We start from the raw sequence: 17,879 nt of genomic DNA, 5'->3' as shown, positions 1-17,879 counted from the left end.
GGCTAACTTTGTTTTGTTTTAAAATAGGTTAGAAAGAATTTAAGGTAAGAGGCATCTCTTCAAATGGATTCAAGATTTCTGTGAGGAAGAGAGGCCTGGCTGAGATTTCCAGCCAGTCAGTAATATTTCTGCTTAAGGAATCCCTTTAAATAAATTGAGTTTCAGAAAAGGAAAAGACAAGTCATGTGAAGTATTGTGATTTGCCCATCTCTAGGAATATGCAAGTAGAAGTTGGATCTAGAAGTGGGGAGGGAGAGGGTGTTTCTCAATTGTGGAGGTACTTGGAGTAGATGGCCTCTATGATTCTTTACAAACCTGATATAAGCGTATAACAGGCCTTCTCTACAGACATTCAACAGAAATGACTATAACGGATGGGAATGGATATATGTAGGCTCTCCACCATCCTATCACTTTTCAAAGGTTGCTTTTATAGAACGTGCAGCTTATTATCCATTAAAAAGCCAAACGTCTTCTCTACCCTACTGGCCAAACTGAGTTTGTCATGCGTATTCTCTGTAGAAAAGAAAAGTGGAAGACCAAAGGTATCATTTCTGTTATGTCTCATCTGACAATTAAAAAAACAGTTAAGATCATAAGAAAAAAACTTGACAGAAGTAGTCAAAACCCTAGAAATAAGTTTCTTTAAAAACAGTTTTTAGGTAATGTACACAGATATAAATACAACTCACATCTGGGTTTTATTATACTCCGTAAAATATACAGGAATCTTGATGTACTGAAAGAGTGCAAGTAAATACAGTATTCAAGCAGTCACTATTTCTATGTACATGCTCATTAATTCTTCAAAAACCCCACAAAATTATCAAATAGATCAAAATACTGTTCTGTGTTTTCACACTTGATGTTCAGAAAACCAGCTGATAATTTACAATGGCATTAAGGTTTCCAGTTCCAGATTTTTAAAAAAAGGATAAATTGAAATTGGGAATCAATATGCTGCAACTTATTGTACTTTCTCTGGAAATGCAAGATGACTTGCATGTCTTTGAGCAATTTCACTTGAAAAGTGAGTTACAGTTAAAGCAGAACCAAATAAAGTAGTTATCTTCCTAACAGCCTAGCCTTTAGTTTTCCTTTAAAAGTTGTGAAACTCTTTTCCATTCGTCAAGAAATTTCCAGCAGTCCACTCCCTCCCACCCTCTTTCTCCTTTCCCTTAACAGTGATGTGTTATAAAACACACGTCTGAACAGAATCTACATGTTTATGTTCATATTTTTAAAATGTTATACAATAAATAATTGTTCCAGAGAACCTGACATTATACTTTTGGGTAAAAGGGGAGATTCTTTTTTGATTATTTTTAAAAAACCATATTCTAGGATTTAAATAATGGAAAATAAATGAAATATGGAGGCATAAAAATAATTTCAGTAACCAATGTACATGTTATAAAAAAGTGGATGAGTTATTGGGAAAAAAAATCCATTTCCTAGGACCAGACAGCTGCAACAGGGTGTCAAGAAATGACCTTCCAATTTGTATCAAGTTTCCCTCTCCTGTAGAAGTCTTTTCAACACATTTTAAATAACAATAGCTCAATTTTTAATTCTAAACATAACCTTCAAAACTGTGCAACAATAATTGTCTTGGCTTCTCCCCCCTATTTTTACACTGTACATGTATCACCCTGACTGCATCAGTTAGCTGGTTTTCAATTTTAACATTATAAAAGTATGACAATTTTTCTTTAAAATTTTATCTAAAAGAAAAAAACAAAACTTAAAAATACATCTGCTTTCTCTCATTGTACATTTAAATACAGTGTCAGAAGGCTTTCAGATTTTTGCTTATTTTTTTAAAAATCAAACTTTAAAACCAAATTTGAACTTCATTTTTAGAAATATTAAAGTTTGGTTTAGATAAGTTTTCATTAACATGTTCCAGTTTCCACAAAAAGTTATTAGATTAAAAAACCTTTAAGTTATTTGGTCCTTTGGCAATTTGCTGTGCAACAATGCCTACTTGTACCAAACTTTTATTGCCTTCAAATTCAATTAGATTTATTGATAAGATTTAAATGTAGTGTCCTTTTTTCTTGTACAATAGTGTTGCTTGTCTACACAGACTAGCATGTTCAGTGTTCCAAAATTACACCTTCCACCTCAAAACTAAATCAAAGTCGTTTAGATGGTCCTTTTAGTTCTGAATTTCAAGTCCACTTCAAGACTTTAGCAAGTAGCTCCTTTTGTAAAACTTGTGTTTAAAAACTCTTCCTCTACATGTTAGCATGTGGATCATCCTCCATTAGCTCTTTTCTCTTAAGCTGATCTTATTTTTGAACACTGAGTGCTTTTTCCTGAAAAAAGCCTTCTTTTAAACATTAGGGACTCAGTCTTCACACATCCACAGAAGCCTGTCAGTAAGTCTCTGAATCGGAATCATTGAGTTCATCGTCTTCTGTGTAAGGATAGCCGTCTTCCCTGCCAATGTTGTTGAAAGTGCAGTAAGAGCTATGCTCACTCCGCATGATTGGCAAGGAGTCAAAGGTCACCGTTTTTGAGGCATTAGTGTAATGGTTAATGGCACTGAACGTTAGGGATGGTATTGTGCTACTTGATGAAATAGGCATCATGGTGGCCAGAATGAGGGCTAGACAATCAGCCACATCCTTATTGGGAGCACAGGCCAGAGCTGGGGTATACCCTAGAATGAAATGTAAAATTAAATTCTTAAAATAGACTTAATTCAAAGTTTCTCAGTAATCACAGGTCATTAATCTTAATATATGCCTAATAACAAAGGATTTCAATTCTATACTCTGACGAAACCATGATTTTATTGGATCGTTATCCTCTTCTGGTGATGATGTATCACAACACTTTTATCCTGTACATTTTCATGCACATTTAAACCTACTTAATTTTTTAAAAGCATGAATGCTACCCATTAAAACGTTGTGATTTCAGAGATCTAACTCAATTATCAATGTATGGATGAGAAAACTGAGGCTCAGTAACTTGTTTCACTGAGTTAGTCAAGGTAATTTGTTAAAAACATTTCTAAGTGCTTCCATGTACCATGCACTGGGTTAAAGATGGAGGAGACAAAGAAGGCAAAAACAAGTAATTACTCTCAAAAAGCTAATGTCCTAATAATGAGGGAGACGACATGTAACGATATTGTTGCTGCTGCCACCTTTGTAACTTCAGAGTTCAGTGTGATGCCTATCACATAGTAGGTACTTAAATGTTTGCTGACTGACAGATATGGCACAATCCACTAATGAATCAGCATCTACTATGTACATATGACAGCACACTCTATTTAGGTGCCATAACATATGATTTCATGTATGTCTTTTAAAGAATAGACTCATGCCCTCCTAAACATATAGCTAAGTTCTAAACTTCTAATGTACATACAAATTAATAAAATCAATCCAGATGATAAATTAGAATCACCAACTTTTTTAAGAAGTTGTTTTCATATTTCAGAAACCCTTCAGTAGTCCCTTGGTTGGGAATTTTCAGGTTTCTTTTGTCTTGGCTTGTGCTTGGTGTTAGTAGCCTGTAGGTTGTACTTGGAAGAAATGAGAGCTCTGAATTTAATCTGACAGTCTGGACTCTCTGACATAACTATGTGACCTCAAGAAGTCAACCTCTCTGGGCTGTAATTTTTTCATTTTAAAATACGGACTACAGAATTATAGAGAGCCCCAGAGTATATCAGACCACCCATAAATGAATTAAAACCACCTCTACACAAACCTCACCTAGCTGTGGCTTGAAGACTTCTAGCACGGGAGAATTCTTTTTTCTCTTAAGGCAGCTCATTCCACTTTGGGGCTAGCTTAAATTGTGGTATTTTTTTCTTTCTCTCAAGCCTAAAAATCTGTTTCTCTCTTACTCCACCCTACTGCTTCTACTGCTTCTTCTTGGCCAAGTTAACAAAGGCCCGTCTTTCTCCCACATAATAGTCCCAAACATGTTTGAATACAGTTATCATTTCTCTCCTAAACCCTTCTTTTCTCTAGGCCAAACAACTTTAAAATCTTCTGACTAATCCTGGTATGATTTCAAGACTTTTCATGATCCTGTTTACTTGTGTCTACAAGGACCAACTAGAGAAAATAACCATCATACTATTTGCCTTACAGGTTTCCTACAAAGAAAGTATTTTATAAACCCTGAAGTGCTATATAAATGTTATTGATTACTACCATTACCCAATAGAAGCATATAAACTATTTGAATATAGATTTTTGCAAGGTAATAAGACTTCTCACCATTTTCATCCACAGCAAGCACACTTGCACCTTTCCCCAAAAGTTCTTGTACTACGACTGTGAGTCCATTTCTGGCAGCAACATGTAAGGGTCTGAGAAAGCAGAGAAATATGGTTGATTAGAAGGAATTTTGCAGCAGGATAGAAAAATGAAACCACTTAGTTGACTGAAGTGTCACTTTATAAATGGAATGGTGAATATGGGCATATGCCCAGAATCCTCAATTAGACATAAGAGCATCAGCACCAGAAACCAATATAGTCAATGCAGAATCGGAGTCTAGTCTTAATTCAACCTTTTGTACTTCAAAGCTGAGAGGGAATAATCCAATGGAGTGATAAAGAGAACTCCAACTGATCTGAAAGTTAAAACCAGACATTTAATTATTGGTCCAAAAAGAAGCTGTAACTGTTACTCCGGCCAACCTGGTTTTGTACAAATTAGAGAATTCAGAGAGTTGGAAAGGGAATCATTACTCAATTAATTCCACCTTGCAACCAAAACAGAAATCTCATCTAATACAACCCTGACAAGTGTTGATCTATCAATATCTATTTGAATAACTTTAATGACAGGGGAACTCACTACTTACTAAGGCAGTGCACTTGGCTTCTCTGCAATTTCCACCCACTGGTCCTTCCTATAATACCATTAACCCCCAGAGAATAAAACATGAATATCACAGAGTGGGCTAGGGATGAACTGCATGCATGGAAGCAGGTTGTAACATATAACTAACATGGAACTATGAATATAAACAGAATAAAAGATGCCATCACAGAGACATGTGATAGGAAGAGAAGATATGCAGGTCACATGGCCAAAGTGCAGGATGATACCGTTGCTCCACAGCTATCTTATCGCTTTTGGGTCTAGCAAGATTGTCATTTAAGGCCAAATGCAAGAAGTGTAGATCTCAGAGAATAACTGAGTGTTTGAATACAGTGATCACATCCTTCTATGTTATTTTTTTCAAGCTAAAAATACTCAAACTTTGATCAGTGTGTACAGCTTGGCTCTGAGTGCTCTCTTCTAGGCAGACTTGAGTTTGTTGGAACAACTCCAGAAATGCACAGGTGTGAACTTGAGTAACTTCCAATTACCTCTTCTGTCTGGCCTTACCAGTCCTTCATAACCCAGGATAAGGGCTGGCAAGCGTGGCCTCCTAAGAATGGCTTTGCCAAACTGCTGATCTGCTGGTGCCTTCCTCCCCCAAGTACACTCATGCTGGTTCTGTACACGACTACAGTGGGTCTCCCCTGACAGCATCACTTACACTCTCAGAGAGAGAGAATGATGGTTTCCTATTTTTCCCCAAAGTCCTTCACATAGTGCTTGGCACATGGCAAGAACTTAATGAATGCTTGTTCTCTGACAGGTTCCCATTAAAATTTTATCTTTTTAGTTTCAACCTGTCAACATATTCTTGTGTAACATTTCTTTCATCTAATATATTAATTTGGTAACCTCATTCAAATTATCCCTCCCACCTTATAATCATGTCATCTAAACATTTGCCAAGAACAGATGTCTGCTGTGCCCCTACTAAGCCCAAGGCAGGCAGGTGGCTCAGTAAAGTCCCTGGCCTGAAGCTGGAAAGATGTGAGTTCAAATCCAGTCTCAAACACTAATTAGATATGATACTTGGCAAGTCACTTCACCTGTTTGCCTCATCCTCATCTGCAAAAAAACGGGCTAATAATAGCACCTATCTCCCAGGATGTTGTGAAGATCAAATAAGATAACTAGAAAGTGCTTAGCACAGTGCATGAAGTACTTATACAAGTTTTATAGTTATTATTATTGTGCTGGAGGGGCTACAATGAGAAAGAGAGGACCAAACATCAAGGAAGTGACAAGATGGGCAATAGAGAGAACACTGGTTTAATCTGAAGGCCTAGACTTAGAGCCTGGCTCTTCCACTTAAAATAAGTAAAAAATAAAATAACTTAAAATAAAAATAAAAATGTTTAAATTTATTTAAAAAAAAATTTTAAACCCTTACCCTCCATCTTGGAATTAATACTATGTTTGGTTCCAAGGCAGAAGAGTGTTAAGGGCTAGACAATAGGGGTTAAGTGACTTGCCCAGGTTCACACAGCTAGGAAGGGTCTGAGGCCAAATTTGAACCCAGAACTTCATCTGTGGGCCTAACTCTCAATCCACTAAGCCATCTAGCTGCCCCCTTAAAAAAAAAAAAATCTTTATGTGAATGGAAAGGAACACAAAACAATACATTTAGCAATGAGGCAATTATGCATAATTATTTCAGTGTATGCATGAAAATACAGGTCTGTTTTGAAGATCTTATCTTAAAAGTATAGTTAATATTCAATTGTGACATTCAGATAAGGTATGTGGTTTTTCAGCAAAATGTGCAATTAGGCTAAAAACATTACATAAGTATAAAAATGTTGTACAGTTAGTATTAAGAAGCTGATTGCTGGCAGAATTACACCTCTTTTCAGTCAAGGGACACACAAGTACTACTCTTTTAGATACACTGCAGAAAGTACTATCATTTTTGAGTAATGATTCTCTCTAAACATCTTTACCAGATATGAATGGTATAAAGAAACACTGTGACCATTCTTATAAAAATCATCTTTGATAACATATCTTTAAAGATGGTTCTAGATAAAACATCATTTCAATATGAATAGCCTCAGTTGGAAAAAATTAAATTTTACCAGTTACAAAAATTCATGAAATAAGACTATCCAGCCAAAGTATTTGCATACACAAAATTCACTCATTACTTTGCATTTGTATATCCTGTTATATCAAAATGGAGATGAGAAATACTCACGTTTGCAAAGCTGCATTGGTTGCATTGATGAGGTTTCTATCTGTTATCTTTTCCAGGATTAACAAGGCACTAGTTTCATGACCCTAAAAACAGAATAAAATTTTTTTTTGAAAATTTAATCCTTCCAATGGCAAATTCTATGTGTTCCAGGTATCTAACTGTTAGTGAATAGGAACTGATTTTCATAGACATTTTAGAGGCTAACAATTAAGTGAGGGCTGCCCTCACAGTTTTCAACAAATTAGAATGCTTTTGTTGATATTAGCTCACTTGTATGTAACAAAAGCATTTTATTTAAACGATCAATAAGGCCTGGAATCTAGAGTGATATAGAGTTTGCTCAAATAGTTTTAAAACTCATTTTTCTTTCAGTGTAGCCTCCTGATTTCCTGCATATAGTAGACAATAATGCCAAAATCATGACATGACAGTCTGTACCTACCTTACTGCATGCCAAATGGAGAGCTGTGTTTTTACTGTTGTCTTGTAGAGTCAGGTCTGCATTAGCACTGCTAACCAGCATCTCTGTGTGGGAGAGAGGAATCAGAGAGAGACTTACAACAATTCTTATTGATAGGAACATCTTCTTAGGATAATGACTCTACAAAAGAAAGAAAAGAAAACTAAAATCTCTAAATCTCACAACAGCACTTCTGTTTATAAAATGTAATATATTTTAATATATAATATAAAATATAATCATTGTTTACAGCAAAACTATTTACCCGACTTAAAAATTCTAAATCCTACAATCAGTTGTAACAGATTAAAACATCAGTTTAGTGACTGAAAATTTGGTTATCAAGGTCTGTGAATTTCAGTAGCAAATATTTTAACTAGCAGCATTTTGCTCATTCTAGAAGCAACAATGGTACCCCTTTCTTGTAGGGGGCCACTTGCAACCCATGCATTACATGTAACTAATATAACTTATAATAACAGAATTCCTTGGCAATTTCTTTACCAACAGTATTTGTCTGTCCATTTTCTGCAGCCATCATTAGAGGTGTTTTCCCAGAAGAATCTATAGAATTCACTTGAGCGTTATGGCTGAGGAGCAGCTGTAAACACTCTACATGATCTGTAAAGGCAGCTGCATGAAGAGGGGTTCTGCAACATAGAAATGGTTACAATTATTATAGCTTTACACTTTTTATTCCTAGAAATAAAAACTATTCTTCAGGTTTACAGAATTTTAGAGCTGTGAAAAAACTTAAAGATCATTTGGTTCACTTTCATTCCCCAATAACTAACTCTCCATTTTACAAATTATTAAATTGTAGCTGAGAGATTAAGTTCAAGCTATTTTTTATAAGTGGGATGATCTCTCTTGATTCTCAGTTAAGTACCCCTTCCAAAAATTCCAAGGATTATAAAATCATTGTCAAGGTTCGAATTGGTTGACAAATTGACTTGGAAAATGCCTCATATTTTAATATTTATCACATTTGCATGTGATAAATCACATTTATATGTGAGTTAACTCAAGTGGACCTTGAATTAGAAATGGACTAGCACACAAGGTAAGATTTTTTTTAAGATAAAATTTTTAATTTTGTTATTGATTTTATATGCCTAACAAACATGATGGAGAATTTTTAAAATCTGAACTAGACTCAGTGAAATATATTCAATGGATTTGTTTAGTAAATCAAGTTTCTAGTATAAGCTATCCCAGACTGGTTTAAAACACTTTAGCATGTTTACTTGAAAATGGATATTTTAATAACAAATAATGACAAGTTCTAAAATATTGACTACTACTTATGAAAAGAAAAACTATTACCAAATAGGTGAGGTTCCTACCTTCCTTTCATATCCGTTGAATTGACAATGCTAGTGCCCAATGTATCAATTAACATTTCAGCAGCACCTTCATTGTCATTTATCCTATGAAAAAGAACAAGGTGGTTACTCAGGGTATGAGAGAATTTATATTTAGTGTTGTACCAAATGTGGTATATTTTGGTTTTCTTACACGGCACAATGTAATGGGCTGAAAGAATTTCCTTCCATTTTCTGGAAGACTTCTTGTTCCAAGAGAAGTTCAACACAGGTCTCATGTCCTAAATGAGTAAAAAAATAAATAATCAGATATTAAAATCCAAAGATATTAAAGTTAAATGTATGTTGTACAGCTTAATAAATTCTTAAGGCAGCATGCTATGTTCAGGTATCTGGTAATCAGACAAAACCTTAAACTTCTACTTATAACAGCAGCAGCTTATAAATATTGTATAATGTTATTACTATTGCTGGTTCTCTTCTTTTTTCTTTCAGTTTGAAAATTTTGTATTGACAGATTTAGTTTGGATATCACCAGGTCTGACTAGACCCATCACAAGTCATTGCTTGCAAGAAAGAATTTAGAAAGAGATAAAAAGCAGTTCAGCAGAGTCAAGTTAAATCAGGAATCATTTATTAAGCACTATGTGCCAGGCACTGTCCCTAAGCATTGAAGATACAAATATGAGCAAAAAGAGAACTAGTTCCTGCTCTCAAGGAACTTATATCCTAGACAAGACATAAAAGGTACCCAATCTCCAGAAGCAGAGTTGGGAGATAACGATGGAATAACTGGACTGGGTCCTTCCTCTAGATGGAATTTTTAGGAGGAACTGAGCAAGGAAGAGGCAAGTCACAAGGGCAAAGGGATACTTTGTGCTTATGTGCTTAGGGGACTCTCAGGATTAGAAGGCGGCTGAACCATGGTGGCAAAGTCCAAAGGGCCAGAAGCAGAGCTGGGAGAGGAATGAAGGATGGCCTGCCTGGGCCCTTCTTAAGGCATTAATTATATTTTACAGTATATACAATATTCCCTACCCCAGGGAGGAAAAAAAGGGAAACGAGATACATTTTTCCACCTCTTTTCCATAGCTAGTGAATGAGGCCCAGACTCAGTAAGGAGAGGTTCATCACCAGTAGGCTGAGCATCTGGTGATGAAGTTGGAAGAGATAGTTTTATTGTAGGTCCAAAGATCTCAAGAAACATTATTTCATATTATAGGACTCATAATGAGCATTTGTGAAAAGACAACCATGAAAATAATTGTGGCTTATTTGCTAATGTTGGTTTCAGAGGATGAAGATAAACTCTATGAAGAATTTGATAAGATTCAACAATACACACTTTGATTCTGAGTGACTTCAATACAAAAGTAAGAATATGTTAGGATGATGAAAAATATATTAGAAAGCATGGAGAGGTATGAGAAAGAACAAAGACTTTTAGATTATACAAAATCTTCACACCTTTATCATGAAAACTTTCCTTAAGAATTAGTAGGGATGGGGGCAGCTGGGTAGCTCAGTGGATTGAGAGTCAGGCCTAGAGACAGAAGGTCCTAGGTTCAAATCTGGCCTCAGACACTTCCCAGTTGTGTGACCCTGGACAAGTCACTTGACCCCCATTGCCTACCCTTACCACCCTTCTGCCTTGAAGCCAGTACACAGTATTAACTCCAAGATGGAAGGTAAGGGTTTAAAAAAAAAAAAAAAAGAATTAGTAGGGAGAATTTATATAATCTAATCTCAGAAAAAGAAACTGGGCAAGCCATAAATGACCTCCCAAAGAAACCAAAGACCAAATGGATTTACAAGTGAATTCTATCAATCATTTGCAGAATTAATTTCACTATTACATAAATTGTATGAATAGGAAAAGGGATCCTACCTTTTTCTTATGTGATACAAACAATATAACTAAATACATAAAACTACACTCATATACATGCAAGTAAGGAAGAGTCAAAACAAATAAAGAAAACTATATACCACTATCCCTAAAGAATACTGTTGTAAAAAATTTTAATAAACTATTGGTCAAGAAGCCATAGAAGGGGCAGCTGGGTAGCTCAGTGGAGTGAGAGTCAGGCCTAGAGACAGGAGGTCCTAGGTTCAAACCCGGCCTCAGCCACTTCCCAGCTGTGTGACCCTGGGCAAGTCACTCGACCCCCATTGCCCACCCTTACCAACCTTCCACCTATGAGACAATACACCAAAGTACAAGGGTTAAAAAGAAAAAAAAAAAAAAAGAAAAAAAAAAAGAAGCCATAGGAACATGTAAAGCAAGGATGCACATTATCAAAATGATAATTTGACATAGTAATGTAAGTGCTAGCTATGCAATTAATACAAGAGAATAAAATTTATGCAATGAACAAAGGCAAAAAAGAAACAAAACTGTCACTTTGCAGATAACAAGATATTTCCTTAGAGAGCCCTAGAGTCAACCAAAAATTTGTGAGCAATAATTCCAGAAATGTCAGATATAAAATTAATAGAAATCATTAGCATGTTATCATTAGCATTATCAACAACACATCCCTTCAAGAAGATCCAGAAAGAGAAGTTCTATTTAAAGTAGTTTTAGAATATATAAAATACTTGAGTCTCCCTACTAAATCATGCACAAGAACTTTATAAATGCAACCATAAAATATTTATAGAAATATAGACCAGAATAACTAGAGAAAGTAAAGAGCAATATAATAAAAATGAGAATACTACCTAAATCAATTTGCAGATCAGTGTCATATTAAACAAATTATCAAAGGATTACTTTACAGATCTAGAAAAAAATAACAGAATCCATCTGGAGGAAAAAAGTAAGGAGGAACCAAAAAATCTTGAGAATAATAAAAAAAATAGTGCTGCATCTCAAATTATACTACAAAGCATTAATCATCAAAATCTTTTGGTACTTGTTAAAAAAAGCAAAAAATTTAATCAATGGAACAAATCAGGTATATAAAAACAGAGAAAGAAAAAAATCTAGCAGTCTAATATTGGTTATATCTCAAACCACTAACTCCTGGGAAAACTATAAGGTAGTCTAGAGGATATTAGGTTTACAGAATTGCCTCATGCCATGTACCAAGATAAGCTCCAAATAAATGGATGACTTTGATCAGTGATGGGCAAACATTTTAAAGAGGGGCCAAAGGAAAGGAAACGCTCATCTGATGTCAGTCTGTTTCTAAGGCAACTCTTTCAAAGTTTCATTGTATTGTATCCTACTCATTGTATTTGTCAGATTAGGAATAATGTCGTCCCCAGATAGAACATTTCAGGGGGCCACCTCTAGCCCATGGGCTGTAGTTTGCCCATCACTGGTCTAGCCATCACTGCTCTTCTGCATGTATCTGTTTTTTAAGTGTCTGAGATCACATTTGAACCCAGGACCTCACATTTCCTGACCTGACTCTATCCACTAAGTCACCTAGCTGCCCCTACATTTATGTCTTACAAGCATATTAAAAGATCAGATCCTTTTATATCAGAGCAAGGAACCACCATTCATTCTTTTTATCTTAATTTTTATTAACATAGCTTTTGGAATCAACCTCTTTTAAAACTCTGGTTTCTTAAAAATGACATTATATTTTACATATATTATATATTACACCTGTCAGTGTAATATGAAAAATAACTTCATGCAAAATTCCCTTAATGTTGAAAAATAATACTTTAACATATTCTTTCTTGAAGGGTTTTCTTCCTTTAAAACATGATGAATAGTGGTTCCATAACGTCTGTGGGCTGCCCACTCGTGAGAAGATTGGAAGGCTAAATGAACCCTATCCATGTTATAAAAGAACACTTTACCATTATAGCAGGCCCAGTGAAGCGACGTATAGCCATGATTGTCTGTGATGGCAGGAATGGCTTCTGCAGATACCGCCGCCTGTAACAGTGCTCCAAGAACACCGATATGACCACAGGCTGCTGACAAGTGTATAGGTGTTCGACCCCTACTGTCCCGCAGTAAACACTTGGCCCCATGTTGAAGCAGTGCATCTACACATTCTTCATGGCCTGTAACTGCCTAAAAGAGAAATAATTTACATATTGCCATAAATGTACATGGGTCAGAATATAAATGGCTCAAGATCACAAAAAGATACACTATCACCTCTACGCCAAATTAAGATGAACCATTTTCCAAAGTATTTTCACTATTGGAAAAATACTTTTTCCTCCTGACTTAGCTATATGTGCATTCATAATTGCTAGGCCTTGCTTTTTTTGATTTCAATGAGAAAGGTTCACATTTTTTGTTACAAAATCAGCATTAGAATAAATCTCATCTTGAATATGGATATTTTTATTAAGATGTATGTACACCTGTATAATCTGGCACACTATGAAAAAGAATAGGAAAACAATGTTAGAAACTGAAGAAATTTGAAAATTTTCATTTGAAATGAAAAATTCAAGAATTCAGAAGGGGAAAGAAGGAAACAAGTGAAGGAATCAAAAGGTGGTAGTGGTGGTAGTGGTGAGGGCAGTGGTGGGATGGGCTAATTACAGCTGTGGCAACCATAGTAAATCATTCCTGTAGGTATTAGTTTCTTCATATATATAATTAAAGGCACTAGACCAGATGACTTTAAACTCTATGTTTTAAGTTGCTGGGCATTTTTTTTTACCTAAAATTAATTAATTAATGCAGCCTGATGAACTGATAACTCTTTCCAATATGTGGGTGAATTATTCAAGGATACTAGGTGGTAAAATCTAATGAAGCAAAAAAATTCAATCCATTTCTAGTTTATCAAAAACAAAACAAACAAAAACACATTTTTCCCCCTTACCCCTCTATGCAATGCTGTCCTTCCCCATTTATCTTTGGCATCTACGTTTGCTCCTTTGTTCAACAGTGAATAAACACAGTCTGTGTGTCCATTCAGAACAGACAACATCAGGGGAGTCCTGAATAACAAGAGAAAGAGAATAAGGCTCCCAAAAGAGTTAATGATACTACTTAACGTCATTTTTTCTGCTCTATGAATAATAATGAACCATGATTTGCCCTTTTACTTTTTCTAAAAGTAGACATTACAGATTATTTATATATCTGCTTTTTAACACTATGAATCAATTTAAATCTATTTAGTTATGCAGTTTGAAGAATATATGACCAAAAATATAAAATATACAGGAATTCTATCTAAGAAAGAAAAACATGCCAAAGAACTTGCTAAAACTTACTGTCCATTTCCATCTTGAATGTCCACTGCATTCTGTGGCTCTGCATTCCCTATTAATAACCGTAAACACTCTGAATGACCATTGGTTGCTGTAAAGCAAAATATAATCATAAAGTTAAGATTTTAATATTAAAACATATCACCTGGAAATCAGTAAAACACATGAACACCTATACCTTGGATAACTGAAGAAAATAAACTATGAGCAGGTAATTAAACAAAAAGCTTTATAAATTGTGTAGGGAGGTTCTTTAAAGTAATGACAATGAAAATAATAATAGTTCATATAACTTAATGAAGAAAAGTTACTTTTTCCCACCTTACAATCTAAAATTCTATGACCTAATGGCTCTATCTACCTAGAATGACCACACAACACCAAGAGCAATATATTTTTAATTTTTTTAATCTTTTATTTGTTTTTTAGGGCCCTTAGCGTCTGTCTTGGAGTCAATACTGTGTATTGGCTCCAAGGCAGAAGAGTGGTAAGGGTAGGCAATGGGGGTCAAGTGACTTGCCCAGGGTCACACAGCTAGGAAGTGTCTGAGGTCAGATTTGAACCTAGGACCTCCTGTCTTTAGGCCTGGCTCTCAATTCACTGAGCCATCCAGCTGCCCCCAGCAATATATCTTAAAGATAAATCAATCAGTAATCTACCAACTTTAGGTCAACTCCCATGAACACAGACATGGAATGATAACGGAAAAATAACTGTCCTCTTTAAGGTTTGCAAGGTTAGACTGAGGCTAGACCCAAGTTGCTTGACTCCCATCCCCACCCCCGGCTAGTATGTTTTTTTCTCTGACTAGTCCCCCTGCCTTTCTTATTTAAAGGTGACAGTACCAGCAGGGTGACTGTTAATAAGATGGAGGCTCAAAAAGACTTAGCAGTACTTTCATTTGGATCATTCCTCCAAGAACTCTGGCCCAAGATCCCCTTGTGTGGCTGTGTTCTGCCTTCAACTCCTCAGGAATCTAAACGCCTTGGAGTGCTCAGGCCAGCATTCTATCAGCTGCTCTTGCTCCTTACAAGTCAATGAATATTTCACACAGTTGAGTTATGACTGTATTTATATTGTTGTTGCAGCCCATATTTTCAGAACTGTTCCACTTTAGTTTATATGATTTTTAGGAATGAAATCCAGATTAGTAAACACAACAGAATGTCTCCAATATACAATGCATGAAGCACCAGGGGGATACAATGACGGTGCCTTTGCAACTTCTTTGAAGGGCTTGCAATCTGATATAGAAGATGAGGTATGTACACAAGCAAATACTGACATGGAGTAAAATGTGAAAGTCTCATTCTCTCTTCAACACATATCCAAGTGAGTATAGTTATACCTAGGGGAATGCCTTCACAATGGCTGAAATCTAAGATCTCACAGTGAGTGACTCTGTCTGACCAATTGATCTAAACAGTTATGTGGGTGCTGCTGCTGAGATCCTTCAGAATTTTAGATGTTATATTAGTGGAAGCACCATGGCTTGCACTGATACTATTTATATTTAAATATTTAGGTAAGCAGTAAACAACATATGCTTAAGGTGACTACAATTTTCAAACCAGAAATCAAATCAGGTAAGCTGACAAAGAGTAATTCCTTTTATAACATCCCATTAAAAATTAATTTATTTTCTTGAAATCAAGACTGACTTGGCAAATCTGATAGAAGTCATTAGTATTTGCTGCTTCTGCTTGATCCTGCTAAAAGACTTGAAAGACTAAAACTCTGGAAGCAATATTTACTTCAGATAAATTAATGTAATAAATGTTGTGAAAGGGTTTCTGACTTATTATGGGATTGATATAGTGCAAACCTCTCATTTTACAGATGAAGAAATTGAGAACCATGAGGTAAGTGATGTGCTCAATACCACACAGTTAAGTAAACAAACAGTATATTTGGGGTTGAAGTCAGATTCTCTGACCCAGACAATGAAAAGAATGATTTAGATTATCTAGAGCAGTGTTAGTGAAGGTTTTCAAGTTCGAGTGCCCAAACTGCAACTTAAAGCTATCTGTGAGCCCCCTGCATTACACCAGAGGGTGGAGGGAGGAAGTGCTCGCTTTGGGTAGCTGGATAGAGAGGTGGGGCATATAAAAATTTCCCTGGGCACTGGGAAGAGGGGGAATAGAGCAGCTCCACTCCCCCTGCCCCATGCCAGGTGAGCACATGTGCCAATACTCCACCAACTCTGGTCTTAAGTATAACTTACTAGACTAAGATGGATTTTTCTCAAAGTCTTACTAACTTATCTTAGTAACAACTAACAAGACACAAGGACAAGGTTAAGTGTCTTGCTCAAGTTCACATAGTTACAAAGTGTTGGAGGCTAAATTTGAAACCAGGTCCACCTGATTCCAGGTCTGGCATTCTATTCACTGGATCAACTAGCTGTAAGCTCTTAAAGCACAATAGTACTAGTACTCTAAAGATCATTAAATAAAGAGAAGAAGATGCTAATGCTACTTAAGGAAATAATGTGAACATACCTGCAGCGTGTATAGGTGTTCTCTTCACAACATAATCTTTGACTAAGATTGATGCTCCCTGATTAATGAGCACATCCACACACTCAACGTGTCCTTTAAAAGCTGCCAGGTCTAAGGGTGTCCTTCCATTGTTGTTTCGTACATCAAGATCTAACAAAGATTGTACCAACACTTCTAGTGCTTGATGATGACCATGATAGGCCTAAAAGAAAATTATTTTAAAATCCACATTAAATAATGTTGACTTTAGATTATTTTAGAATTCACAAAGGAAATATATTCTTTATGTTATCAGATTTTAGATGAATCCCAATATTCATATGAAAAATTATTGAAATTGAAATTATCCCATTAAAAAAACTTTTATTATAGCATATAAAACTAATGCCCTAGTTGCAGTTAAAGACAAGGAATGAAGAATTCCAGTGCAGTTAATTAAAGGGGTAAGGCATGTCAATTCAAGACAGAGTTTCCAACATTTATTATGCTTCTGATGCTGGGTATTCAAAGACATTGAATACTTAATATGGTGCCTGGTACACAGTAGGTGCTTAATGTAAAACAAACAGTCCTTGCACTATAAAGAAATCATCCCAACAATGAAAATGGCTGTGTTGGATACATTGATTAAAAACTCTTCTGTATATTATTGTGTTAGTTGAATAATTTCTTTCTATACTTTTAGGACCAAAATATCTGCATAACTTTAACTCTAAGATATAGCCCCAACATAGCCCACACGGAGACATTACATGAAATAGACTCTTAATTTTAATCAGTTAAACAGAAAGTTTCAAAAGACCAATCAATGACAAGTATTTTTTCATGAAGTTTGATTAGGAACAGGAAAAGCCAGATATAGTTCTGAAAAGCAATGAAATATTGGAAAGTTTGCTGTTATTTAATTAATGATAAAAATGTAAATGCCAAGTTGTCTCTGGAGCACTAAACCACCAGAATAAACCCAATTCTCTTTTCATGATTAACTAGTTAGGGCCTCTGTTGACCCTTGGCGTCCCCCCCCCCAAAAAAAATTTTTCTTTCATGTATATGTTTGATCCATGGAGTAGATTCTTTATTGGAAAAGAGATTTTGGAGAACAGGGAAATTTTCCTTGGTAAAAACTTAGGAGTTATTTGCATTGGTCTACTGAAACTTCTCCTCAGAGCAGTGATGGTGAGCCTTTTAGAGACCAGGTGCTGTATCCTGCGGCTACCAAGTGCTGCATGTGCCCTGCCCCACATAATCTCACACAGGAGAGGCCAGGGAGAAAGTGCTCCCAATGGACTGCTGGGTGGAGGGATGGGTAAAGGAAGGAATGCCCTCAGC

General features: G+C 35.7%; 1 protein-coding gene across 2 annotated transcripts in view; it reads right to left on the bottom strand.

The window, feature by feature from the left end:
• Nucleotides 1-678: 678 nt before the first annotated feature.
• Nucleotides 679-17,879, bottom strand: part of ANKRD28 (ankyrin repeat domain 28) — a 114,954-nt gene continuing 97,753 nt past the window's right edge. For both annotated transcript variants that reach the window (XM_044678669.1, XM_044678668.1), the window contains 11 exons: nucleotides 16,551-16,752; nucleotides 14,053-14,140; nucleotides 13,656-13,773; nucleotides 12,667-12,886; nucleotides 9,038-9,125; nucleotides 8,866-8,949; nucleotides 8,024-8,169; nucleotides 7,502-7,584; nucleotides 7,060-7,142; nucleotides 4,251-4,342; nucleotides 679-2,668 (listed from right to left, as the gene is read on the bottom strand). In XM_044678669.1, coding sequence (XP_044534604.1) covers nucleotides 2,382-2,668; nucleotides 4,251-4,342; nucleotides 7,060-7,142; nucleotides 7,502-7,584; nucleotides 8,024-8,169; nucleotides 8,866-8,949; nucleotides 9,038-9,125; nucleotides 12,667-12,886; nucleotides 13,656-13,773; nucleotides 14,053-14,140; nucleotides 16,551-16,752 — 1,491 coding nt within the window. In that variant the 3' untranslated portion in view covers nucleotides 679-2,381. The remainder of the gene's footprint in view (nucleotides 2,669-4,250; nucleotides 4,343-7,059; nucleotides 7,143-7,501; nucleotides 7,585-8,023; nucleotides 8,170-8,865; nucleotides 8,950-9,037; nucleotides 9,126-12,666; nucleotides 12,887-13,655; nucleotides 13,774-14,052; nucleotides 14,141-16,550; nucleotides 16,753-17,879) is intronic.

This window comes from Gracilinanus agilis, chromosome 5 (genome assembly GCF_016433145.1).
Source record: "Gracilinanus agilis isolate LMUSP501 chromosome 5, AgileGrace, whole genome shotgun sequence".
Lineage (NCBI taxonomy): Eukaryota > Metazoa > Chordata > Mammalia > Didelphimorphia > Didelphidae > Gracilinanus > Gracilinanus agilis.
This window is presented reverse-complemented; position numbering and strand designations above follow the sequence as displayed.